Source organism: Procambarus clarkii, chromosome 31, assembly GCF_040958095.1.
Source record: "Procambarus clarkii isolate CNS0578487 chromosome 31, FALCON_Pclarkii_2.0, whole genome shotgun sequence".
NCBI lineage: Eukaryota > Metazoa > Arthropoda > Malacostraca > Decapoda > Cambaridae > Procambarus > Procambarus clarkii.
In genome coordinates, this window is record NC_091180.1 from 28,993,217 (window position 1) to 29,019,816 (window position 26,600).

At 48.0% G+C, this 26,600-nt stretch overlaps 1 protein-coding gene and 1 long non-coding RNA gene across 4 annotated transcripts in view; one reads left to right on the forward strand and one right to left on the reverse strand.

Moving 5' to 3' along the window:
* Window positions 1–26,600, forward strand: part of LOC123758803 (Nicotinamide amidase) — an 89,205-nt gene that overhangs the window by 47,610 nt on the left and 14,995 nt on the right. For 2 of the 3 annotated variants that reach the window (XM_045743518.2, XM_045743519.2), the window contains exons 3-4: window positions 19,681–19,810; window positions 21,342–21,398. In XM_045743518.2, the coding sequence (XP_045599474.2) occupies window positions 19,681–19,810; window positions 21,342–21,398 (187 nt within the window). Of the gene's footprint in view, window positions 1–15,812; window positions 15,832–19,680; window positions 19,811–21,341; window positions 21,399–26,600 lie in introns of those variants that run through there. The other variant, XM_069334633.1, reaches the window with a different exon arrangement.
* Window positions 1–26,600, reverse strand: part of LOC123758804 (uncharacterized) — a 72,911-nt gene that overhangs the window by 29,292 nt on the left and 17,019 nt on the right. Inside the window, exons 2-3 of the long non-coding RNA XR_006772939.2 lie at window positions 14,072–14,277; window positions 13,482–13,578 (exon numbers count right to left, since the gene is read on the reverse strand). This is a non-coding gene — a long non-coding RNA (uncharacterized lncRNA). The remainder of the gene's footprint in view (window positions 1–13,481; window positions 13,579–14,071; window positions 14,278–26,600) is intronic.

Below are 26,600 nucleotides of genomic sequence, written 5' to 3' on the forward strand. Positions count from 1 at the left end.
CACCTGTGTTGTGATGGTAACGTGTAGAGTGGCTCACCTGTGTGTGTGTTGCGATGGTAATATGTAGAGTGGCTCACCTGTGTGTGTGTTGTGATGGTAACATGTAGGGTGGCTCACCTGTGTGTGTGTTGTGATGGTAACATGTAGAGTGGCTCACCTGTGTGTGTGTTGTGATGGTAATATGTAGAGTGGCTCACCTGTGTGTGTGTTGTGATGGTAACATGTAGAGTGGCTCACCTGTGTGTGTGTTGTGATGGTAACATGTAGAGTGGCTCACCTGTGTGTGTGTTGTGATGGTAACATGTAGAGTGGCTCACCTTTGTGTGTGTTGTGATGGTAACATGTAGAGTGGCTCACCTGTGTGTGTGTTGTGATGGTAACATGTAGAGTGGCTCACCTGTGTGTGTGTTGTGATGGTAACATGTAGAGTGGCTCACCTGTGTGTTGTGATGGTAAAATGTAGGGTGGCTCACCTGTGTGTGTGTTGTGATGGTAACATGTAGAGTGGCTCACCTGTGTGTGTGTTGTGATGGTAACATGTAGAGTGGCTCACCTGTGTGTGTGTTGTGATGGTAACATGTAGAGTGGCTCACCTGTGTGTTGTGATGGTAAAATGTAGGGTGGCTCACCTGTGTGTGTGTTGTGATGGTAACATGTAGAGTGGCTCACCTGTGTGTTGTGATGGTAATATGTAGAGTGGCTCACCTGTGTGTTGTGATGGTAACATGTAGGGTGGCTCACCTGTGTGTTGTGATAACATGTAGAGTGGCTCACCTGTGTGTTGTGATGGTAACATGTAGGGTGGCTCACCTGTGTGCTGTGATGGTAATATGTAGAGGGGCTCACCTGTGTGTTGTGATGATAACATGTGGAGTGGCTCACCTGTGTGTTGTGATGGTAATATGTAGAGTGGCTCACCTGTGTGTTGTGATGGTAACATGTAGAGTGGCTCACCTGTGTGTTGTGATGATAACATGTGGAGTGGCTCACCTGTGTGTGTGTTGTGATGGTAACATGTAGGGTGGCTCACCTGTGTGTTGTGATGGTAACATGTAGAGTGGCTTACCTGTGTGTTGTGATGGTAACATGTAGAGTGGTTCACCTGTGTGTTGTGATGGTAACATGTGGAGTGGCTCACCCGTGTGTTGTGATGGTAACATGTAGGGTGGCTCACCCGTGTGTTGTGATGGTAACATGTAGGGTGGCTCACCCGTGTGTTGTGATGGTAACATGTAGAGTGGCTCACCTGTGTGTTGTGATGGTAACATGTAGAGTGGCTCACCTGTGTGTGTGTTGTGATGGTAACATGTAGGGTGGCTCACCCGTGTGTTGTGATGGTAACATGTAGAGTGGCTCACCTGTGTGTTGTGATGGTAACATGTGGAGTGGCTCACCTGTGTGTGTGTTGTGATGGTAACATGTAGGGTGGCTCACCCGTGTGTTGTGATGGTAACATGTAGAGTGGTTCACCTGTGTGTTGTGATGGTAACATGTGGAGTGGCTCACCCGTGTTTTGTGATGGTAACATGTAGAGTGGTTCATCCGTGTGTTGTGATGGTAACATGTAGGGTGGCTCACCCGTGTGTTGTGATGGTAACATGTAGGGTGGCTCACCTGTGTGTGTGTTGTGATGGTAACATGCAGGGTGGCTCACCTGTGTGTTGTGATGGTAACATGTAGGGTGGCTCACCTGTGTGTGTGTTGTGATGGTAACATGTAGAGTGGCTCACCTGTGTGTTGTGATGGTAATATGTAGAGTGGCTCACCTGTGTGTTGTGAAGGTAACATGTAGGGTGGCTCACCTGTGTGTGTGTTGTGATGGTAACATGTAGAGTGGCTCACCTGTGTGTTGTACTCTAGCAGTGATGGACATTTTTGTAAGAACATTTTAATTAATTGAAACACAAACTCACACAGGTAACATCACATCTAACTCCTGAGGTACACATAAATAGAATAACTACAGCAGTGTGCTGTATACTAGCAAAATTTAGAACGTCATTCGGCACCCTAAGTAAGCAGTCGTTTAGCTCACTTTACACCGTCTACGCTAGACCAGTCTTAGCGTGCCGCTGCACCTGAAGACACACAAAAGGTGATTGGAAAAGGTTCAGAGGTTTGTGACGAGGCTCGTCCTAGAGTTACGAGGGATGGGGCAAGTCAGCCTGGATGCCGGCAAGTTCACGAGGGAGGTGGAGTGGGTCACCTCCTGGGTCACCTGGCCTCTCCCTGGAGGTCAAGACCCATCCCTGCACAAGAGTTTTACACCATAAGGGAAGGTTTTCCCCTCCCTAATTGTTCAGGAATGCACTGTGACAGTCAAAGGTAGGTCAAAAACCTTCCCTCCTACCTACGAAGGGTGAACAATCACCTCTTGGACGAGCATGTGTTGAGCCTGGTAGACTGGGGGAGGTTAGAGGAGCGTGGCTATAGCATGGTCTACCCTGGCCTGCACAAGTCATGTCACTCATTACATTACGTGTCCAGCACTCACTACAACTTCCTCATTCCACTACCACGAACACTCATAATTAGCGCCCGGGTCTGCCCCAATTTCCGCATCTCAATTACCTGTGTTTTTACCTTGAAGCACTTCCTCGTTCCCCCCCCCCCGCTGCTCTCTTCACCACAACCTCCTCCAGCACCACTGGCTACCTCACCACTGCTCTCTCCAACAACACTGGCTACCTCACCACTGCTCTCTCCAACAACACTGGCCACCTCACCACTGCTCTCTCCAACAACACTGGCTACCTCACCACTGCTCTCTCCAACAACACTGGCTACCTCACCACTGCTCTCTCCAACAACACTGGCCACCTCACCACTGCTCTCTCCAACAACACTGGCTACCTCACCACTGCTCTCTCCAACAACACTGGCTACCTCACCACTGCTCTCTCCAACAACACTGGCCACCTCACCACTGCTCTCTCCAACAACACTGGCTACCTCACCACTGCTCTCTCCAACACCACTGGCTACCTCACCACTGCTCTCTCCAACAACACTGGCTACCTCACCACTGCTCTCTCCAACAACACTGGCTACCTCACCACTGCTCTCTCCAACACCACTGGCTACCTCACCACTGCTCTCTCCAACAACACTGGCTACCTCACCACTGCTCTCTCCAACAACACTGGCTACCTCACCACTGCTCTCTACAACACCACTGGCTACCTCACCACTGCTCTCTCCAACAACACTGGCTACCTCACCACTGATCTCTCCAGCACCACTGCTCTCTCCAACAACACTGGCTACCTCACCACTGCTCTCTCCAACAACACTGGCTACCTCACCACTGCTCTCTCCAGCACCACTGCTCTCTCCAACAACACTGGCTACCTCACCACTGCTCTCTCCAACAACACTGGCTACCTCACCACTGCTCTCTCCAACAACACTGGCTACCTCACCACTGCTCTCTCCAGCACCACTGCTCTCTCCAACAACACTGGCTACCTCACCACTGCTCTCTCCAACAACACTGGCTACCTCACCACTGCTCTCTCCAGCACCACTGCTCTCTCCAACAACACTGGCTACCTCACCACTGCTCTCTCCAACAACACTGGCTACCTCACCACTGCTCTCTCCAACAACACTGGCTACCTCACCACTGCTCTCTCCAGCACCACTGCTCTCTCCAACAACACTGGCTACCTCACCACTGCTCTCTCCAACAACACTGGCTACCTCACCACTGCTCTCTCCAGCACCACTGCTCTCTCCAACAACACTGGCTACCTCACCACTGCTCTCTCCAACAACACTGGCTACCTCACCACTGCTCTCTCCAGCACCACTGCTCTCTCCAACAACACTGGCTACCTCACCACTGCTCTCTCCAACAACACTGGCTACCTCACCACTGCTCTCTCCAACAACACTGGCTACCTCACCACTGCTCTCTCCAACAACACTGGCTACCTCACCACTGCTCTCTCCAACAACACTGGCCACCTCACCACTGCTCTCTCCAACAACACTGGCTACCTCACCACTGCTCTCTCCAACAACACTGGCCACCTCACCACTGCTCTCTCCAACAACACTGGCTACCTCACCACTGCTCTCTCCAACAACACTGGCTACCTCACCACTGCTCTCTCCAACAACACTGGCTACCTCACCACTGCTCTCTCCAACAACACTGGCCACCTCACCACTGCTCTCTCCAACAACACTGGCTACCTCACCACTGCTCTCTCCAACAACACTGGCTACCTCACCACTGCTCTCTCCAACAACACTGGCTACCTCACCACTGCTCTCTCCAACAACACTGGCTACCTCACCACTGCTCTCTCCAACAACACTGGCTACCTCACCACTGCTCTCTCCAACAACACTGGCCACCTCACCACTGCTCTCTCCAACAACACTGGCTACCTCACCACTGCTCTCTCCAACAACACTGGCTACCTCACCACTGCTCTCTCCAACAACACTGGCTACCTCACCACTGCTCTCTCCAACAACACTGGCTACCTCACCACTGCTCTCTCCAACAACACTGGCTACCTCACCACTGCTCTCTCCAACAACACTGGCCACCTCACCACTGCTCTCTCCAACAACACTGGCTACCTCACCACTGCTCTCTCCAACAACACTGGCCACCTCACCACTGCTCTCTCCAACAACACTGGCTACCTCACCACTGCTCTCTCCAACAACACTGGCTACCTCACCACTGCTCTCTCCAACAACACTGGCTACCTCACCACTGCTCTCTCCAACAACACTGGCCACCTCACCACTGCTCTCTCCAACAACACTGGCTACCTCACCACTGCTCTCTCCAACAACACTGGCCACCTCACCACTGCTCTCTCCAACAACACTGGCTACCTCACCACTGCTCTCTCCAACAACACTGGCCACCTCACCACTGCTCTCTCCAACAACACTGGCCACCTCACCACTGCTCTCTCCAACAACACTGGCCACCTCACCACTGCTCTCTCCAACAACACTGGCCACCTCACCACTGCTCTCTCCAACAACACTGGCTACCTCACCACTGCTCTCTCCAACAACACTGGCCACCTCACCACTGCTCTCTCCAACAACACTGGCCACCTCACCACTGCTCTCTCCAACAACACTGGCCACCTCACCACTGCTCTCTCCAACAACACTGGCCACCTCACCACTGCTCTCTCCAACAACACTGGCCACCTCACCACTGCTCTCTCCAACAACACTGGCTACCTCACCACTGCTCTCTCCAACAACACTGGCCACCTCACCACTGCTCTCTCCAACAACACTGGCCACCTCACCACTGCTCTCTCCAACAACACTGGCTACCTCACCACTGCTCTCTCCAACAACACTGGCCACCTCACCACTGCTCTCTCCAACAACACTGGCTACCTCACCACTGCTCTCTCCAACAACACTGGCCACCTCACCACTGCTCTCTCCAACAACACTGGCCACCTCACCACTGCTCTCTCCAACAACACTGGCTACCTCACCACTGCTCTCTCCAACAACACTGGCCACCTCACCACTGCTCTCTCCAACAACACTGGCCACCTCACCACTGCTCTCTCCAACAACACTGGCTACCTCACCACTGCTCTCTCCAACAACACTGGCCACCTCACCACTGCTCTCTCCAACAACACTGGCCACCTCACCACTGCTCTCTCCAACAACACTGGCCACCTCACCACTGCTCTCTCCAACAACACTGGCCACCTCACCACTGCTCTCTCCAACAACACTGGCCACCTCACCACTGCTCTCTCCAACAACACTGGCCACCTCACCACTGCTCTCTCCAACAACAATAAACGTGACAAAGTTCATGTAATATTCCCGTGAGCGACAGGAACAAAATGAGAGACTCATCACGGAGTGTAAATATTGACGGTGTGAGAAACAACGCTCAAGGGTCCGTTATTGAGCGATGATCGCGCGGGAAATATGTTGATACTGTGACACATCCTTGTTGGTGTCGGGGGGTGGGGGGGGGGATGTATGATACAGGGGCGGGGGAGGGGGGTGATACAGGGGCCGGGGGGGGATGTATGATACAGGGGCCGGGGGGGGGGTGATCCAGGGTCGGGGACTCAGCCTTAGCTGTAAGTTGTCACAAGTCGAACCTGACCTCAGGCCGGGCTCGGGAAGTAGAAGAACGCCCGAAACCCTCCACAGGTATGCTCCAGGTAGCTTTCAGCTGTGGGGTTTGCACCAAACTGTAGTTGAATGTGTCCTGTACAGCTGAGAGCCGCAAATTTCATTGTGGCGCTAACAGTCGTTACTTCTTGACAACTGCGATTGCAGCAGCTGAGGAAAGCAACGAGCTGCTGCTTGGGTATGTTGGGTTGGTCACGTGTACGACCTCAGAGAACACTTAGGTGGTTAGTACACTTGTGGCCGGGTAGAGCTCTCAAGAGCCACACACACACAGGCCCCGAAGTGGCTGGTGTAGCCGCGAGCAGTGCTGACGGCGGCGGCGGCAACCTGCCCACGCAGCTTATTCTTGCATCAACTGTATAGAAGGTGGAAGTTACACTTTATTCTGTCGTGGGTATTTCTACAGGGGGCCCTCAGTGTGTGGTTGGGCTGCCTGGTGTTAGTCGTCTCGCTCCACAACACGGCCGCTCACCTGTACACGCACACCGCGGCCTTGGACTTGTCACCCATTGCAGCCAAGATTATCTTTCTCATAGACCAGTCTCCCTCTATATCTTGAGTAATTAATATGGGGTTATTTTGGTGATCGTGACCACCACTGACTATAACATGGGGTTATAGTGGCAGGTGATCGTGACCAACACTGACTATAACATGGGGTTATAGTAGCAGTTGATTGTGACCAACACTCACAACACATCACACACACTCTTAACTAATAAAATACACAGAGATTTGAGCGCAGAAGGACCTGAGGTAGTGAGAGACAGGTGTGTAGGTCATGCTGGGGCCCGCGTCAACGACCTGGGCACACCCACAGGTGTAGGCAGCTGTGACAGGTAGCCATACAGGGCTGAGGCTACGGGTGCTGTAGCCGCCCCTACACAGCGCTCCGGCTAGGTTACTAGCCAGTGTGGAGGAGGGAAGGTGGTCGGGTTGTCTGGTCATGGTGGAGGTGACCTAATAACCTGCACCTCACGTGACCTGCCAACACCACGCCCCTCACTCACTCTGACCTTCAAGGTGTAATCCTCCTTCCTCAGCCGTGACGAATGATCTGTCATTATGAAGGTGGTTAAGCCGACCTTAAGGTGACCGAGAACATTGTATTTATCCGTACTGTTGCAGCGTCATCATATATGATGCTGTTGAGGGCAAGGGTTGACCCGTGGGGACAGGTAGGAGACGCTGCACCTTGGCCAGGAAGCTCGTTGTTGTGTTGTTTTAGATTTAGCTACTCGGAACATAAGTTCCAAGTAGCACGGGCTATGGTGAGCCCGTAGTACTGTATTTAGGAAGCTCGCTATATACATGTATTACACCACCACCAGACTCTTATTGTCACACTCACACATCTTTATGGCTCATAACAACGCCATCTGTAACATTTATAATATATTAGGGTGGTGCTGTGGCCTTGTCTCTCCCTCCCCCCTCCCCTCTCATCTCTTTCCCTATTCCCCTCTCCAACTTTCTCCCCCACCCTCCCCTCTTCCTCCGTCACACTTTTACCTCCTCTTTTAATATTCCCCCTCTCCACCTGTCTCTTCCCCCTCTCTCCTCCATCCCTTTCTTTATATACAGGTGACTACAGGAACAGGCAACTTCTGGCTTTAAATATCCCCCCTTCTTCCTTTCGTCAAACATCCCTCCTCTCCCCTTATCCTTCTTTCTCTCCCTAGTTCTCTCTCTCTCTCTCTCTCTCTCTCTCTCTCTCTCTCTCTCTCTCTCTCTCTCTCTGTGTATATCTTCTGTCCGCCTCTGTGTTTGGTTGACTCTCCCATAAAGATAATATACTCTACCACTGGTCTGTGGGCGGACCGCCGGTGGGGCAGCCTAGCAACATAATAATTACTCATTTGTTTCAAGGAATATGCGCGACTTGAGAAACCTTTTACAACTGTGGTAGGACCGTACGTCTATTTAATGCTACTAAGGCTAAAGTATGAATAGCGGAAAATTTAGGTTACTTGAACCAAAATCAGTGAATAATGTATATTACTATAAGAAACAAATTTATTTTAAAATGTTTGTTTTAACAATATTTAGCGAGATGTACCTGGCAGGCAGTGCCAAACATCATGGTGGGAGGTCAGAATGTGACCCCGTGCCACGCTGTTCTCTCCTGAAGTCTGGCGACCCTGACCAGCCTATGTCCGCCCCGTACCTCAGATCATTCCCGCTGCAAAGTTTGGCGAGGCTACCCCCAAGCGTCTGACCTCCAACCTTGTGTAGACATTCTCTCGTACAGATAACATTCATAGCACAGCGCCTTGCCGCTCTCTCCTACATTATTATTAACAACTTTCATCAAATGTATAAGATTGGACCAATGACCTGTTCTTAAGACCAAGAATGTGATCTGTTCTTAAGACCAAGGATGTGACGTGTTCTTAAGACCAAGAATGTGACGTGTTCTTAAGACCAAGAATGTGATCTGTTCTTAAGACCAAGGATGTGACGTGTTCTTAAGACCAAGAATGTGACGTGTTCTTAAGACCAAGAATGTGACGTTTTCTTAAGACCAAGGATGTGACGTGTTCTTAAGACCAAGAATGTGATCTGTTCTTAAGACCAAGGATGTGACGTGTTCTTAAGACCAAGAATGTGACGTGTTCTTAAGACCAAGGATGTGACGTGTTCTTAAGACCAAGAATGTGATCTGTTCTTAAGACCAAGAATGTGACGTGTTCTTAAGACCAAGAATGTGACGTTTTCTTAAGACCAAGGATGTGACGTGTTCTTAAGACCAAGGATGTGACGTGTTCTTAAGACCAAGGATGTGACGTGTTCTTAAGACCAAGAATGTGACGTGTTCTTAAGACCAAGGATGTGACGTGTTCTTAAGACCAAGAATGTGAGGTGTTACGTGAAGGTGTAAGAACAATAAGTCAAGGGAAGGTTGGACCATATAGCGGTAACAGACCTCGCCAAGAGACCACATTCTGTATTAAGGTATAATCATATACTGTAAATACCGCCTGTAAAGGTTGATATATACAGGGTGTTGCTAGGCCTCGCTTGACCTTTGTGAGGCAACACTACCTTCTTATCTGACATGTTCAGGAGTCTTGTGTTGCAGAGCTCCCTGTGTTGTTCAGGAGTCTTGTGTTGTTCAGGAGTCTTGTGTTGCAGAGCTCCCTGTGTTGTTCAGGAGTCTTGTGTTGTTCAGGAGTCTTGTGTTGCAGAGCTCCCTGTGTTGTTCAGGAGTCTTGTGTTGTTCAGGAGTCTTATGTTGCAGAGCTCCCTGTGTTGTTCAGGAATCTTGTGTTGTTCAGGAGTCTTGTGTTGCAGAGCTCCCTGTGTTGCTCAGGAGTCTTATGTTGCAGAGCTCCCTGTGTTGTTCAGGAATCTTGTGTTGTTCAGGAGTCTTGTGTTGCAGAGCTCCCTGTGTTGCTCAGGAGTCTTATGTTGCAGAGCTCCCTGTGTTGTTCAGGAATCTTGTGTTGTTCAGGAGTCTTGTGTTGCAGAGCTCCCTGTGTTGCTCAGGAATCTTGTGTTGTTCAGGAGTCTTGTGTTGCAGAGCTCCCTGTGTTGCTCAGGAATCTTGTGTTGTTCAGGAGTCTTGTGTTGCAGAGCTCCCTGTGTTGCTCAGGAGTCTTATGTTGCAGAGCTCCCTGTGTTGCTCAGGAATCTTGTGTTGTTCAGGAGTCTTGTGTTGCAGAGCTCCCTGTGTTGCTCAGGAGTCTTATGTTGCAGAGCTCCCTGTGTTGCTCAGGAATCTTGTGTTGTTCAGGAGTCTTGTGTTGCAGAGCTCCCTGTGTTGCTCAGGAATCTTGTGTTGTTCAGGAGTCTTGTGTTGCAGAGCTCCCTGTGTTGCTCAGGAGTCTTATGTTGCAGAGCTCCCTGTGTTGCTCAGGAATCTTGTGTTGTTCAGGAGTCTTGTGTTGCAGAGCTCCCTGTGTTGCTCAGGAGTCTTATGTTGCAGAGCTCCCTGTGTTGCTCAGGAATCTTGTGTTGTTCAGGAGTCTTGTGTTGCAGAGCTCCTTGTGTTGCTCAGGAATCTTGTGTTGTTCAGGAGTCTTATGTTGCAGAGCTCCCTGTGTTGCTCAGGAGTCTTATGTTGCAGAGCTCCCTGTGTTGCTCAGGAATCTTGTGTTGTTCAGGAGTCTTGTGTTGCAGAGCTCCCTGTGTTGCTCAGGAGTCTTATGTTGCAGAGCTCCCTGTGTTGCTCAGGAGTCTTATGTTGCAGAGCTCCTTGTGTTGTTCAGGAATCTTGTGTTGTTCAGGAGTCTTGTGTTGCAGAGCTCCCTGTGTTGCTCAGGAGTCTTATGTTGCAGAGCTCCCTGTGTTGTTCAGGAATCTTGTGTTGTTCAGGAGTCTTGTGTTGCAGAGCTCCCTGTGTTGCTCAGGAATCTTGTGTTGTTCAGGAGTCTTGTGTTGCAGAGCTCCCTGTGTTGCTCAGGAATCTTGTGTTGTTCAGGAGTCTTGTGTTGCAGAGCTCCCTGTGTTGCTCAGGAGTCTTATGTTGCAGAGCTCCCTGTGTTGCTCAGGAATCTTGTGTTGTTCAGGAGTCTTGTGTTGCAGAGCTCCCTGTGTTGCTCAGGAGTCTTATGTTGCAGAGCTCCCTGTGTTGCTCAGGAATCTTGTGTTGTTCAGGAGTCTTGTGTTGCAGAGCTCCTTGTGTTGCTCAGGAATCTTGTGTTGTTCAGGAGTCTTATGTTGCAGAGCTCCCTGTGTTGCTCAGGAGTCTTATGTTGCAGAGCTCCCTGTGTTGCTCAGGAATCTTGTGTTGTTCAGGAGTCTTGTGTTGCAGAGCTCCCTGTGTTGCTCAGGAGTCTTATGTTGCAGAGCTCCCTGTGTTGCTCAGGAATCTTGTGTTGTTCATGAGTCTTGTGTTGCAGAGCTCCCTGTGTTGCTCAGGAGTCTTATGTTGCAGAGCTCCCTGTGTTGCTCAGGAATCTTGTGTTGTTCAGGAGTCTTGTGTTGCAAAGCTCCCTGTGTTGTTCAGGAGTCTTGTGTTGCAAAGCTCCCTGTGTTGTTCAGGAGTCTTGTGTTGCAGAGCTCCTTGTGTTGTTCAGGAGTCTTGTGTTGCAGAGCTCCTTGTGTTGCTCTGGAGTCTTATTTAGTGAGTGTTCAGTGTCGTAATATCCGACAGTTCACATCAGCAATACAATCCAATATATTGACTATTGTAGAGATGAACTTGGGACTATTTAATAATAAGCGAGTAACTTATATTACACCACCAAGTTCTGGTCTCAGACTTAACGCTGACAACCTGACGTAGTGACGTCATATACTGACGTCCCTCTAGTGGCAGCGTTAGTAACCAATTATGTATTTTTGCTTTTTAGGGAGGTGGAGGAGCCTGGTCAATAGCTGGTACATATTTACTATCTGTCCATGTGTAGGATTGTTGTTATAGATTCAGCTACTCGGAACAAGTTCCAAGTAGCACGGGCTATGGTGAGCCCCTAACTTACCTGGCACAGGAGCGGGGCAAGAAGCACGGGCTATGGTGAGCCCCTAACTTACCTGGCACAGGAGCGGGGCAAGAAGCACGGGCTATGGTGAGCCCCTAACTTACCTGGCACAGGAGCGGGGCAAGAAGCACGGGCTATGGTGAGCCCCTAACTTACCTGGCACAGGAGCGGGGCAAGAAGCACGGGCTATGGTGAGCCCCTAACTTACCTGGCACAGGAGCGGGGCAAGAAGCACGGGCTATGGTGAGCCCCTAACTTACCTGGCACAGGAGCGGGGCAAGAAGCACGGGCTATGGTGAGCCCCTAACTTACCTGGCACAGGAGCGGGGCAAGAAGCACGGGCTATGGTGAGCCTCCTGATGTGTAGGACAAAATTCCTTTAAAAATCAAGGATTAGGGAAAGGTGGAGGCGGCGGGGGAGTGGAGTAATGGTGAGAGCCGTCATGGTTCTCGTGTCTGGATAGTGAGAAAGGATAATATACTCCCCGTGTGAGGGTGAGGAGTGAGGTGAAATGAGAGGTGTGGCGACCATTGGTCACGACCGACCTCTCTGGGGCACTCTCTGTCCTCCCGCAATTATGTCACGGCTCTCTTTATTGACCCTTTATGGGGTTATACCGTGCTCACTTATGGTGGTGGGGGGGGAGGCGGTAGTGGTGGGGGTCATGGTGGTGGTGGACGTGGTGGTAGTGAAGGCGTGGTGATACTGAGAGTGGTGATATTGACGGCGTGGTATTTTTTCATGGATATTCCTGCGTGGCCTCTAAGCCTCTGGCTGGCCCACTAAGTGCTACTCTTTTCTCTCTCTGTTCTACTGATCCCTGTCGTCAAAATAAGTAGTTCGTAGTGGGTTCAATTCTTGCAGCAACCCGCAGATCGTGGTGTTTGAGGTGCTGTCTTGTGCTCACTGCACATCTGTATTGTTCTATCTCTAATAATTTATATTAATGTGTTAGATGGCATGTAAATATTTACAGTTCTTGTTAGTTGCAAGTTTTGCAGTTTCATCTACAATGTCATTCCCTAGTACTCCTACATGACTTGGCCCCGACGTTATAAGTATCTGACCACCTTGACTATTGAGTCCTTGAATTAATGCTATGACATGTATAAGTATGTATGTATATATGTCTAAGTTGGTTAGAATTACATTTCATCTTTGTAAACACACATTACTCACATTCTGTGGTTGAGTCCCTTACTATATGCAAGAGAACAGGTCTCTAGTCGTGAGTGTAGGGCAGACGAAACTGTATGTAGTGTATCTATGCTGGCCAGCATTGTAGCAGCAGCAGCAGGCCCGCCACCTTCATGTGTCGAGTGCTCACCAACCCACCATATGATGCACTCTAACCTCTCCAGGGATTTGTTGTTGTTATAGATTCAGCTACTCGGAACTAGTTCCAAGTAGCACGGGCTATGGTGAGCCCATTGCTTACCTGGCACAGGAGCGGGGCAAGTAGCACGGGCTATGGTGAGCCCATAGTGGACTTACCTGGAACAGGAGCGGGGTTGTGTCCTGCCCTCTCCAGGGAAGATGGACCACAATACATACATGCTAGTTACCACTGCTGATGAATGGTCTTCTGAGGTGGAAAATAAACTAACCCAAATCCACACAAACACTATTCTCAAAATAATTCTGTCCTATACCCATCTTCAAAATATATTTCTCCAGCTTGTACCCATTGTTGGAGGTCGTGCCCTGTGCCCACAGTTTTAAGCAATGTTTATATCCGTTGTTTATGACCTCTTGTTTGTACCCCTTAACCCACTTGTGTATGCCTGGTTCATATCCTCCTAGTTTATGACACCAGGTCATCCTTTTATGGTGGTAATGTTGATGGATGTTACTGGTTATAGGGGTTGGAATGGTCGTAGTGCTGATAGCCTTACCTTTTTGGCTGTGAACCAGCTGAGGTCTGTTGACAGGTGTGGCCAGGTGGGGGCGAGCGTCTCCACCTGTCAGGTGCTCTTCGAGGCGGTCATCAACCTGCAAGTAATTACCTGAAAGGTCACGCACTCCTTATCCTCCCCTGCAGTAGCCACCCCCCCCCTCCTCCCCCTGTCCTGCTGTACCATCTCCTCCCCTACTGTACCCTCGCCCTTCACCTCGGTACCCTGCCCTAATGTACCTTCCTCCTCTTACTCTGAAGTTTCCTCCCACTCCTTGGAGCAGGTGGCAGGAGGGAGGAGGACCAGGTGGCAGGGTGGGAGGAGGTCAACATAAATTATACCTGCATAATAGAGGCAGAGTCACGCATCGTTAATACCATTCACCCCACTACAACCTCCACTAACATATATACACACACCCAATAGGCTCAGGGCCCTGTACACCATTTTGGATTGGATGTCGAGAGGTAGGACCGAGGAGCCGAAGCTCAACTTCCGCAAGCATAACTAGGTACACACAAACACAAAATAATCGTAGAGCTTTACTGATAATCAAAAACACATACTATATTTTCTCCATGGGACCTTACCTGTGGGAGCATGTTAGGTGCCTCCTGGGCAGGTGTAGTGGGCATCACAGACCACGGCGTGAGGGCGGCGGGGTCGGGGCACTCGGGAGGGGCGGAGGTGTAACACCCACCCACAAGAGCCTCTGGCGGCGGGTTGACAAGACTGTGATGAAGAGAGGCTGAGGAACACGTGAAGATACCTGCCAGTTAACAGGAAGGAGAGCGACCTGGGGGAGAGAACACAGAACATTACCGTATCACACACCACTGATGCAGCCCGTCCTCCTCAGGTTTCCCAACGTCAAGAAACCCGTCAAATTAAAGTGTCCTCTCCTAACCCACCAGAGGAACTAATGCAGAAAACGGGACAGTACGCCACGTTCGCCAGCCGTTTCCATTTGGTAGTACAATTTTTGGCCTTATGTAACTCATACGAGCGAAATGCGACGTTCTTTGTTGGAGGACAGGTTGACTGACGACCTAGGATTGATGTGGGGCTGATAAGGCCCGAGTGCTGGTCAGCCCTCCGTGCCTCAGTCATGGAGGGCGTCATCCTCCATGTAGTTCCCTGCGTGTCCAGCCTCCACCACCCGCCACCTACTGGTGGTACACGTCTATATCTACCTTCACGCCCCTTCCCATCACCTTAACACCTGCCCCACCATCACTATTTCACTCACCTTGGGGGGGGGGGACTCTGCTCACCTGGGGGAGGGGGACTCTGCTCACCCTGGGGGGGGGGGACTCTGCTCACCTGGGGGGGGAGACTGCTCACCCTGGGGGGAGGGACTCGTCTCACCCTGGAGGGGGGGCGGCTCACCATCTAATCACGCTAACTCAAGACATAAAATCACAGGACAAAATAATGTATGTTATGGCCTGTAATTGTGTTTTAGTGAAGCAGTGATGGTGGTGGGATGCGTCTGTGTGAGGGTCAGCTGTGTGTCTAGGGCTGCATGTGGGGAGGTTGAGGCGAGGCCGCCCTCCTTGTTGAGCACCACACACCAGTGTCCAGCTTCTGACACTTCTTCCTTCCCGACGTGAACAGATTGGTATAACTACCATAGCCAGAAAGATGATACATTTCCTCACTCACCACCGAGGCTGCTTCTAATGGCTTCTCATCAAGCTCCAGGCTTGATAACTGACGATCTCCTTTGATTGATAAAGAGTAAGCCACCCCGAGAGGTGGCACGGGCAAGAGTAGCCCGTAAGGACTTCCTCAGCAGAGTCGCGACTTGTATACTGTTCGAAGCGTGTCGTCATTGTCACGTGTGATGCCTCCATTAATTGTGACGTCATCGAGGGCTCAGTATGACTGACACTACAAGATTGTTGCTCATTGCAATCTTGGTTTGAAATTAAGCTTCGTCCTTGTCATTTTGGCAACCTATCCTCAGGCTCGGTTCATCGAGACGGCGGCCGACCCCAAATAAGCATTCGTCAGTTTTAACGTGCTGCGCAAGCACAATTTGTATTTTCTCGAATATAAAGTAATATTATTACACACTAGAATGTACTGAACAGTTAAGCTTGCATTAGGTTCCAAGGTTCTGTTGGTTATTACTGGTATTTGCAGTACGTGGATGAAGCACAGAAAGAGGTGGGTGATTCGAGCCAATGATATGAGCGAGGCGCTGTTCGAGAGGAGTGCTCACGTCGTCAGTTGCCAGGCGTATGGAAAGTATTTATTAACTCATACATGTAGGGTTTGGCGGCTGGATTAGCGGACATTCGGCCTTTCTTTATGAGGACGAGCTGCATTTTGATTGTACAAGAGTGTGAGTTGGTTGGTTGATGAGTAGCTCAGACATGTGAGCAGCCGAGCCCTCCCTCCCTTCCTCCCCGGCGGCCAGCAGGCCAGGTCCATCACCCGTAATAAGGAGCCGGAGGCCAGTGTTATCCTGACGGTTAACCATCACTGCTGCACCTCACGACACTACTCCTATTTTAGTCCACCAGCTCCTGGCAACGGTCCTCGCGCACGTCACCCACACCCTAAATATTAGTATTATTGGTCCTGCCTCTTGTTATCCTGTCTCTTTGATACTGTGTAAGTGTGCTGGCTGGCTGGTGTACGGTGCAGGCACTGTAGCTGACTGGGGTACGGTGCAGGTCCTGTGAAGGGTGGAGTACCTTATTGTGAGTGGTTGGGTAGGGTGCGCCACAAGCTTGAGACACTACAGCCGTGATGGTCAACACCAAGGCTGTGGGTATCATACCGAGGCGTCCGCTGTATGACTAGTTCTCGTGAAGCTCCGGGATGATCCTTGGGCAAGAAACTGTCGTGCCACGACTACAGCGACAAGGGAGACCCCTTGTCGCTGTGGGATAAAGTGGTCTCCACTTGTCGCTGTCCCCTTACAGCAACAGGGCTGTAAGGATGGGGGGGACCTTCACCGTTCTGAAGCTTGACTCTACTGCCTCCATTGTCAAGGCTCGTCATCCACAACCTCTTAAATCCTCCTCGTCGTTCCTCACGACCATAACAAAGGCACAAGTACTTACGAATGTGCACATCTTTCCTCAATCTTTGACAGCTTTGGTTACATTTATTAAACAGTTTACAAGCATGAAAACTTGCCAATCAACTGGTGTTATTGTTATAAACAGCCTCCTGGTGCTTCGGAGCTCATTAACTGTTTAAAAATTGTAAACAAAGCCGCCAAAGGCTGAGAAAAGATGTACAGGTTCGTAAGTGCTTGGGTAACTGCTTCGTGAATCTGACCCCCCTAAACCATACAAGAGACCATGTTACTCCCGTCAATGACAGGACACGAATGATAAACTCCCGCTGTTGTTGGTTTAGATTTACCTGCTCTGAACGAAATAACCACGTAACACGGGCTAAATTGAGACCGTAAAAAAAACTCCCACTTAACCATACGTCTTTTTAGCAGATGTCTTCTGGTAGGGTCACCTTAGCATTAGTGCTAATCACTGCTGTGATTGGTCGCCTTGATCTAATTAGCCGCTCACTCGTGGTAGCACAGGTGAGCTGTCCCAATACCTGGAGTTAGTGTGAAGACAGCCATACCTCAGACACCCTTACCGATAATACACAAGAATTTCCTACCATAATGCACTTACGAACATAAGATAATTAATGAATCATATACTGTAAAATGAGGACATAAAGAGCGCAGCGTGTGATAGTGAATTGGTGGTGAAGGCGCCTCGACTCGTTAGGGAGGCCGCCATGTTGTCACTCATGCTACACAGCCTTCCCGGCACGGTGCCTTCTTTTGATAATTAAAAACTTATTCTACCTGTAAATTAAAAAAAAAAAGCTAATTAAGCAAAATGAGGAGGGTGGGGGGGGAGCAGGAGTAATGGCAACATTCCTTCCGTGAGGGTGACCTAACCCTCGGCCACACTTCACTGCCAGCCATCATGTTGACCTCGTCCACTACTGGAGGTCCTAGGAGCCATCCTCACCCAGCTGGCCCCACACGTCAGGATACCATCCTCGCCCAGCTGGCCAACACGTCAGGATACCATCCTCACCCAGCTGGCCACACGTGTCAAGATACCATCCTCGCCCAGCTGGCCACACACGTCAAGATACCATCCTCACCCAGCTGGCCACACACGTCAAGATACCATCCTCACCCAGCTGGCCACACACGTCAAGATACCATCCTCACCCAGCTGGCCACACACGTTAAGATACCATCCTCACCCAGCTGGCCACACACGTCAGGATACCATCCTCACCCAGCTGGCCACACACGTCAAGATACCATCCTCACCCAGCTGGCCACACGTCAAGATACCATCCTCGCCCAGCTGGCCACACACGTCAAGATACCATCCTCACCCAGCTGGCCACACACGTCAGGATACCATCCTCACCCAGCTGGCCACACACGTCAGGATACCATCCTCACCCAGGTAGCCACACACACGTCAGGTAGAGGTCTCAAGGAGGGAGGTAGGGGGGGAGCCGCCCCCGCCCAGGTGGCCACACACACGTCAGGTGGCTCTCCATGCATGGATGGGTCTCAACACGCAACACGAGTCAAGGTTGTTTACATCAGACGGGTAATGATTGTTATGGTCGGGGGAATAATTTGGATGATTAGCGAGCGGGTGGGGTAATATGACGTAATTGTGACGTAGTACACGCTGCCCATTGTCCCCCCCTGCCTGATGCATGATGCTTCCCAGGAACACGGAGAAAATTATTATTACCTCATATAATGCCTCAAGCAAACGTTTTCATTCTTTTATATACGTTATTAAAGAAAATAATTATTTGACTGATGAAAGGCAATAGTTCCTGGCGTGGAAGGTAGAGGTCCATTATAAAGTCTGTAGTAGAGGAAGGAGCGCTTGAACCAGTATACCCTATATATACAGGTGTACTGTATTTCTTGGTGTAAATACAGTATACCGGAGTTCACATTAGTCCACCAGAGACAGAGTTACAGCCCCGCTCCTGTGCCAGGTAAGTTCACTACGGGCTCACCATAGCCCGTGCTGCTTGGAACATTTTGTTCCCTGTGGCTGAATCTAAAACAGGATCCAGGATCTAGGTCACAAAAGTATTTATGTGTACGTCTGATACCATACTACTTGTGTAAGGGAGGAAATGTATATGTTTATCTCTCAGAATGTTCGGTAATATGTTTATTGTTTGTGATGTGTGTCTATGTATGTATTAACACGATGTACTGAACGGGGTGAGAATAGCTTGAGCTACCTCATCCCTTTGTGTGTATTTTACCTCAATAAACTTATTTCAATTCAATTTCAGTCCAGGATTGCATTCAGAACTGTCATAAATGCATGTATGTCGCCCAATCAACATACATGCTGATTGGACGGCAAGCTAGTGCCACTGCCTTAATAATCTTCGTGCAGTTGATAGGCCTTAAGCCTAAGATCAAACCAAACAGGAGTGTTTTAGTAAGATCCGTGGGAAGTGTGCAGGAGTGGCGGCCACCCTGGTGTGTGTTGTGACCCTTCCTTGCCCTCGCAAGGGTTCTGGAGCACGTCATCATGTACTCACCTAGATGTGCCCGCAGGGTCTGCCATCACTTCTTAAGCTCCTACTTTCCACCTTCAGTAACTCGATGAAGTAACTAGTTGCACTCGTTCTTATATATACATTTTATGTTGTGAATTTAAATAGTGTTGATAACTTCCTCATCTGTTCCATTTACACACGACACTTGCAGTGAAGAAGGTCCCCGTGACGTGTGTGAATGGTAGGTTATCACAAACACTAACCTACAACAGTAATGTTGACCAATCCACACACTAGAAAATGAAGGCACGACGACATTTCGGTCCGTCCTGGACCATTCTCAAGTCGATTGTGTATCGATTGAGAAGTATCTCAACATACTTCAGCCACGTTATTGTGACTCATCATCAGTAATAATAGTAATAATTATGCGTGACATTACAACCGATACACAAGCTTACACGTGGTCCAGCGGTCACCGAGTGTGCCAATTCTATACTGTGTCAATAATAATAGTAGTACTTGGCCTCAGGTCAGTCTGGTGCTGACCTGACCTCGGGTGTGACTGGTAGGCATTAATCATAGACTCACAGGACTTGGCAAGGTGGGCGTGTGTGTGATCACTGTCTCACCTTGTGCCGCTTGTCTTCCTCAACAGGGACGGCTTCCTCAGCCAGAACGAGTTCTCAGCGCTGTGTCGAGCGCTCTTCAGGAACGAGAGGGGCAAGCCCTACCCGGTCGACGCCGCCATGCTCGACAATATCTTTACCATCTTCGACACCAACAAGGTACGTTTTATTTATTTTTAATTATTTATATATACGAGAGTCCTTGCATTCTTGTACAGCCACTAGCACGCACAGCGCTTTGAGCAAGTCCTTAATCCTATGTTCCCCGGAATACGACCCGCCAAATCGTTTAACAACCAGGTACCCATTTTACTGTTGGGTTAAGAGGCTACGAACCCAGGACAAAGCGCTCGCGAAACGCCAAGCGAGCGTCTTACCAATACGCCACGAGGATGTCATCAACTCCTGTTGTCCACACTATTGTTCTTCAGGCTCTGTAGCTCTCACACTCGCGTCTTATAGCTACTAACACTCACATCTAAACTACCCAGTTTTCACCAACACATCCAAACTACCCAGTTTTCACCAACACATCCAAACTACCCAGTTTTCACCAACACAACCAAACTACCCAGTTTTCACCAACACAACCAAACTACCCAGTTTTCACCAACACATCCAAACCGCCCAGCATGGTGGGAACGTGACTTGTGCGCGCCAGGAGACATATTGATGGGGTGGCCCTGCACACCCTCCACATATATTCTTCTCCGCTACAATTACCTTCCATATATTACTCTTAATTATTACTAACGCACTACAATATAATGATAATTATCCTCAATTGCTGCCACACTATATCTTCATGTCTGCCAAGTCACGTTAAACTAGGCAGGCACAGCCATAAGGCTGGCTCCTGTTTGGGTCAAGGAAGAGGACCAAGGCACTCGCTCTCTGGTCAAGGAAGAGGACCAAGGCACTCGCTCTCTGGTCAAGGAAGAGGACCAAGGCACTCGCTCTCTGGTCAAGGAAGAGGACCAAGGCACTCGCTCTCTGGTCTAGGAAGAGGACCAAGGCACTCGCTCTCTGGTCAAGGAAGAGGACCAAGGCACTCGCTCTCTGGTCTAGGAAGAGGACCAAGGCACTCGCTCTCTGGTCAGACACGATAAGGCACCAATATTACTGCGATCGTCTCAAAGCTCTCAAAATGTACTCTCTAATAGGGAGACAAGAGAGGTATCACGTAATATATACATGGAAGATACCGAAAGGCCAGGTTCCTAATATGCACAGTAAAACAACAACTGGAGCGAAAGATATGGTAGGAAATGCAGAATAGCACCAGTGAAGAGTAGAGGTGCCGTAGGTACATTTGGAGAGCACTGAGTGAACACTAGAGGTCCGCGGCTCTTTAATATCCTCACAACAAATATAAGAAATATTGCTGGAACAAAAGTGGACATATTCAAATCACAGTTGCTGCAGGAAGTGCCGGACCAGTTAGGATGTAGTGGATATGTGGGCCTGCGGGCTGCTCAAGTAACAGCTTGTTAGATCAAGACAAACCTGACCCCGGGCCAGGCTTGGGGAGTAGAACTCCAGAACCCACAGGTCTACTCCAGGGGATCAGGGTACTCTGGCAACCAGGAGACCAGGGTGGGGGGGGGGGGGGGGGGTGGCCAGGGGACCAGGCTATGGGACTAGTCACAACCATCTTGTATTGAGACTAATGTCACGTCATGTGTTTCAGGATCATGTGATCGACAAGGAGGAGTTCCGCTACTGCTGGCAGACATGGATCAAGCAGGTGAGTAGATCTCCCTCCCACTCCCTCAACCCCCCCCCCCTCACACCATCAACCAGTGATGGGGTGTAATGCAAAGCTTATTACGGCAAATACCCTTTATTAACCTAGAGTACAAAACATTTATATTACCTGCAAACTCATGCCATTGGTGCCTGGAGAACGCGACTGGTTTGGACTAACTTATGGAGAGTATCTTATAACAATAAAAGTTATTGTAGTTAAGAACTGGAGAAACCAAAACAGTGACTAGTTATATGTTCGTTTTAATATAAAGTGTACCCACGTAGCCCACACTATCAGTGGTCTTGTCCACACGGGGGTCCATGCGTACAACACCCACACAACGCCTCAATTGTCCCTCTGTGATTAGGCCAATTATAACAAACATTGTCATTACCTTGAAACAAGTGACTTGAGATTATTATTATCCATAACTTTGTTATGTATTAAAAACACTTTTACAAATAAGAATCAACTGCCAATCAACTGGTGTACAGGTTAAAGAGCCTACTGGGCTCTTATCAAATCTACATTTGAAATTGTGTATGAAGTCAACCTCCACCACATTACTGCCAAATGCAATCCACTTGTTAACTACTGACACTGACAATTTTTTTGTCTATGTGGCTCATCTGGGTATTAAGTTTCCACCTGTGTCCCCTTGTTCGTGTTCCACCCATGCTAAAGAATTTGTGCAGGCGTTGAGTCACAATAACGTGGCTAAAGTATGTTGACCAGACCACACATTAGAAGGTGAAGAGACGACGACGTTTCGGTCCGTTCTGGACCATTCTCAAGTCGATTGTGATGAGCAATTTGATCGATGAAGATTAAGCCACCCAAAAGGTGGCACGAGCATGAATAGCCCGTAAGTGGTGGTCCTTTTGAGCGATTACCAGTATCAATAGATGATACTGAAGATCTGTGGAGGTGCGACTGCACCCTGCGTAACGGGAGATATCTCCCTTGGTGATGAGGAATGTTGTTTAAGTTGTTTAAGATTCTCTACTCAGAACAATAAGTTCCAGTAGCACGGGCTATGGTGAGCCCGTAAGTGGAGGCTCTTTGGAGCCATTATCTGTATCAGTAGCTGATACTAGAGATCTGGCGATGGATGGGGGTCTTCATGATGGTTTTCAGCCTGGGGGGCTGGCTATACCAGTTATGGAGCTGGTGGGATTAGTGTGGACCTCTAGGTTTTCCGTTTTTTCTTTCCCTGGGACTTTGGCTGAGCAGTGCTGTCGTTGGAGTTTGGTGACGTGGCCTCCATGAGGAAGTCTTGAACCGTGTAGGTGTCGTATGGCATGTAGATGAGGAAGTAGATGCAGGCAATAAATAGGCAAGAGAGAGAGGTGAGGAGCAAAGTAAGGTGTAGTAGAGGGGATAGTAGTAGGAATAAGAACTGCAGAGGGCCTATTATAACCACCGAATGAGGAGATAGTAATAGGAATAAGAAGAGGATAGTAAGGGAATGTAAGAGAAAAAAATAAACAAAAAAAGAGGAGAGAGAAAAGGAAAGAGAAATAAAGATAAATGGAAGGGTAAGCTTATGTTAGGTCACGTTTGTTAGAAAGATTAGAGCATTTGAGTATATACTGTGAAAGGGAAGAGTTCACAGCAACAAAGCCAGGACTCAAGTTCATGTTGGGTACATTGTGTATTAGAGCCGAGTCAACAAGACGGCGTCTGTGTAGAGTAGAGGCAGGAAAGATTATTTTGGAGGAAGACCAACCAATAGGATGATTGGAATCCCTTATATTGATTCCCAGTCAATAGGAATGACTGGAATCAATAGTATGGATTGGAATGGAATTGAAATAAAGAATTTATTTTTCTCCACCCTGTCAATTCCCCTGAGAATTTTGTAGGTGGTTATCATGTCTCCCCATACTCTTCTATTTTCCAGGGATGTGAGGTTCACCTCCCTTAGCCTTTCCTCATAGCTCATACCTCTCAGTTCTAGGACTAGTCTGGTGGCATACCTCTGAATCTTTAAATTTGTCTTGTGTTTAGCTAGGTATGGACTCCAGGCTGGAGCTGCATATTCCAAGATTGGTCTGACAGGTGGTATACAAGGTCCTGAACGATTCCTTACACAAGTTTTTAAAGGCAGTTCTTATGTTGGCCACTCTAGCATATGCCGTTGATGATATCCTTTTCATGTGGGCCTCTGGGGACAGGTTCAGTGTGATATCAACCCGCAGATCTTTTATCTCTATTTGACTCTTGCAGGATTTCACCTCCCAGATGGTACGGTACCTTGTGTTCAGCCTTCTGCTTCCTTCGCCTAATTTCATTACTTTACACTTTCCTGAGTTGGACTTTAGTAGCCATTTTCTACACCATTAGGTACTGCCTTTGCATTATTGTTGTTGTACTTATCCTTGTACTTATCATTTGTACTGCCCTTGTACCTATTTTTGCCCTGTCATTACAGTATATAATATTATAGTATATATACATATATATACAGTATTCTTATTCTTGTACATTATTCATATTCTTGCCAGTGTACCTGTCTTCATTCATATTTTCTTAAATGTCCTTGTACTGTACTGTACTGTCCAGCTCTGTACCTGCCCTTATACTTTTCTTGTCTTTGTACCTGTTTTTGTCTGTGATGTCTGTGTTTGTCTTTGTACCTGTGTTTTTATATACTGTTTTTCTACCTGTGCTTATACTATTCTAGCTTGTGCCTCTACTTATTATGTTCCTGTACTTAAACTCTACCTGTGAACTCTACTATTTAGTGCTTGTACTGTGCATCTTAAGTTTGCCCAGAATGCACTGCGTACAAGTGGCTTTATGCATTGTACTTTTCTTACCTACTTATCATTCTTTGTTCATGTATCACATGTTAATGTTTATACACATGTTCATGTTTATACACTTGTATAAAACATTATAATTATTATTGTTCCCATACCCGAGCTTTACTTGTACTACCTGTACATATAATATTGCTTAAGAAAACTCTTAGATTAAATGGCCAACCTGGTGAGTGTCTCGATGACTAAGAGTCAAGAGACTGCAGTTGTGCACACATAGTCGTAACTGCTGTTGCATAACTCCTGCAACATGCAGGTAATTGCACATTTACATTCCTACTCACATAATATCTTGTGATTACCTTCAATTATGTATGAAGTTTGTTCTATTTATAAACCACTGCAGTAAAGGGCCAGTATTAGCACAAGTCAATATCCACATGATGCAACCCACAACAGCCGACTAACTCCCAAGTACAGGGGTACCTACTTACTGCAAAGTGAACAGTTATAAGGTGCAAGGAAACATATCTAAATTCCTTATGGATTGAACCCCGGTTCATTCAGTATTGAGGCGGCAGAGTTGACCATCGTGCTACACAAACTTGCAACACAAGAATGATATAAGCCAAGAAACATACAGTATGGAATATAAGGCCATGTGTGTACCTGTAATGTTTCTTTATGCCTCTTTGATGCTGTTCTGAATGCCACATTGAAAGGCTTAATTATTCACCAGGTCTTTAGACTTTCACTTACATCAGGTTATACACAATATCTCTTAAAGATATGTCATTCATTATTCAGCCCATCCTCCTGTTTTGGTAGTACAGTACTTATAGTGGGCATGAGGACCATAGTACTGTACTGTACATATACCGACTTTCAACGCAGTTAGAAAGTAGAAATCTGACATTATGAATTTGGATAGACCAGGAAAGATGTTCTATTTATGTTGCAAAGACAATCTAACCTTCCTGAGCCTAATACATGCCGGGGCCTAATATAGTACATGTGTGTGTGCTATACTAGACCTACGAATATTTAAGTTTGTATTTTAGCTTAATTTTTTCAGGACTCTTATAAAGTGAATAGTACAAAATTCTACTACAGTATCTAATTGTTTAGTATGTCAATGTTTGTACTATGATGCACAGTTACAAAAAGTACCATTTAGTACCAAAAATACCATTTTATACAGTTGAGATTTAGACATTTGAACATTTTTTTTTTTTTTACCTGAAATCAAAGTTACATCTGACTATTCCTAGAATTTGGTTGACTGACTTTTACTGCAACTTCCACTTTTGCAACTTTCAATGATTTGTGTATTCTGACTCCTAGGTCATTTTCTTCATCAATCTGACACAAAGTAATGTTGTTGATTTGGTAGTTGTCGTGTGAGCTGTTATGTTCCCACATGCAAGGTGGGGGCATATTTATCGATAGTAAAAAGCATTTGCCTATCTTCTGATCATTTGTGGAGTTACATGTAATGTAAATCTCTTTGTAAGGCCTCAATATAATTTTCATTACCTACTTTACCATATTCTATGTCACCTGCAAATTTGTGATTGTAATACCAGAGATGCCATTACAGTACATATCTCCAAAGTTGTCATTACTTACAACCTAACACAGCTGTCATTATTTACAACATAACCTAACAAGTTCTCATTACTTACAACCTTCCACAGCTGCTATTACTTACAACCTTCCAAGAGAACTGTGGTGATAATATTTAATGTCATTCTCAAACACAAGTTATTGTTTGCTTCCATTTGCAGTTATGTTATTGACAATGTTGGCCATATTTTAATTCCCTGGGTGCCTGTCTTGTGCCCCCCCTCCTTCCCCACCATGGCCAGTGATGGGTACCGGGTAATTGACCATGGCTGGTGATTAGTAATGGGTAATTGACCATGGCTGGTGATTAGTAATGGGTAATTGACCATGGCTGGTGGTTGGTAATGGGTAATTGACCATGGCTGGTGACTGGTAATGGGTAATTGACCATGGCTGGTGGTTGGTAATGGGTAATTGACCATGGCTGGTGACTGGTAATGGGTAATTGACCATGGCTGGTGGTTGGTAATGGGTAATTGACCATGGCTGGTGACTGGTAATGGGTAATTGACCATGGCTGGTGATTGGTAATGGGTAATTGACCACGGCTAATGATTGGTAATGGGTAATTGACCACGGCTAGTGATTGGTAATGGGTAATTGACCACGGCTGGTGATTGGTAATGGATAATTGACCACGGCTGGTGACTGGTAATGGATAATTGACCATGGCTGGTGATTGGTAATGGGTAATTGACCATGGCTGGTGAATGGTAATGGGTAATTGACCATGGCTGGTGATTGGTAATGGGTAATTGACCATGGCTGGTAATGGGTAATTGACCATGGCTGGTGATTGGTAATGGGT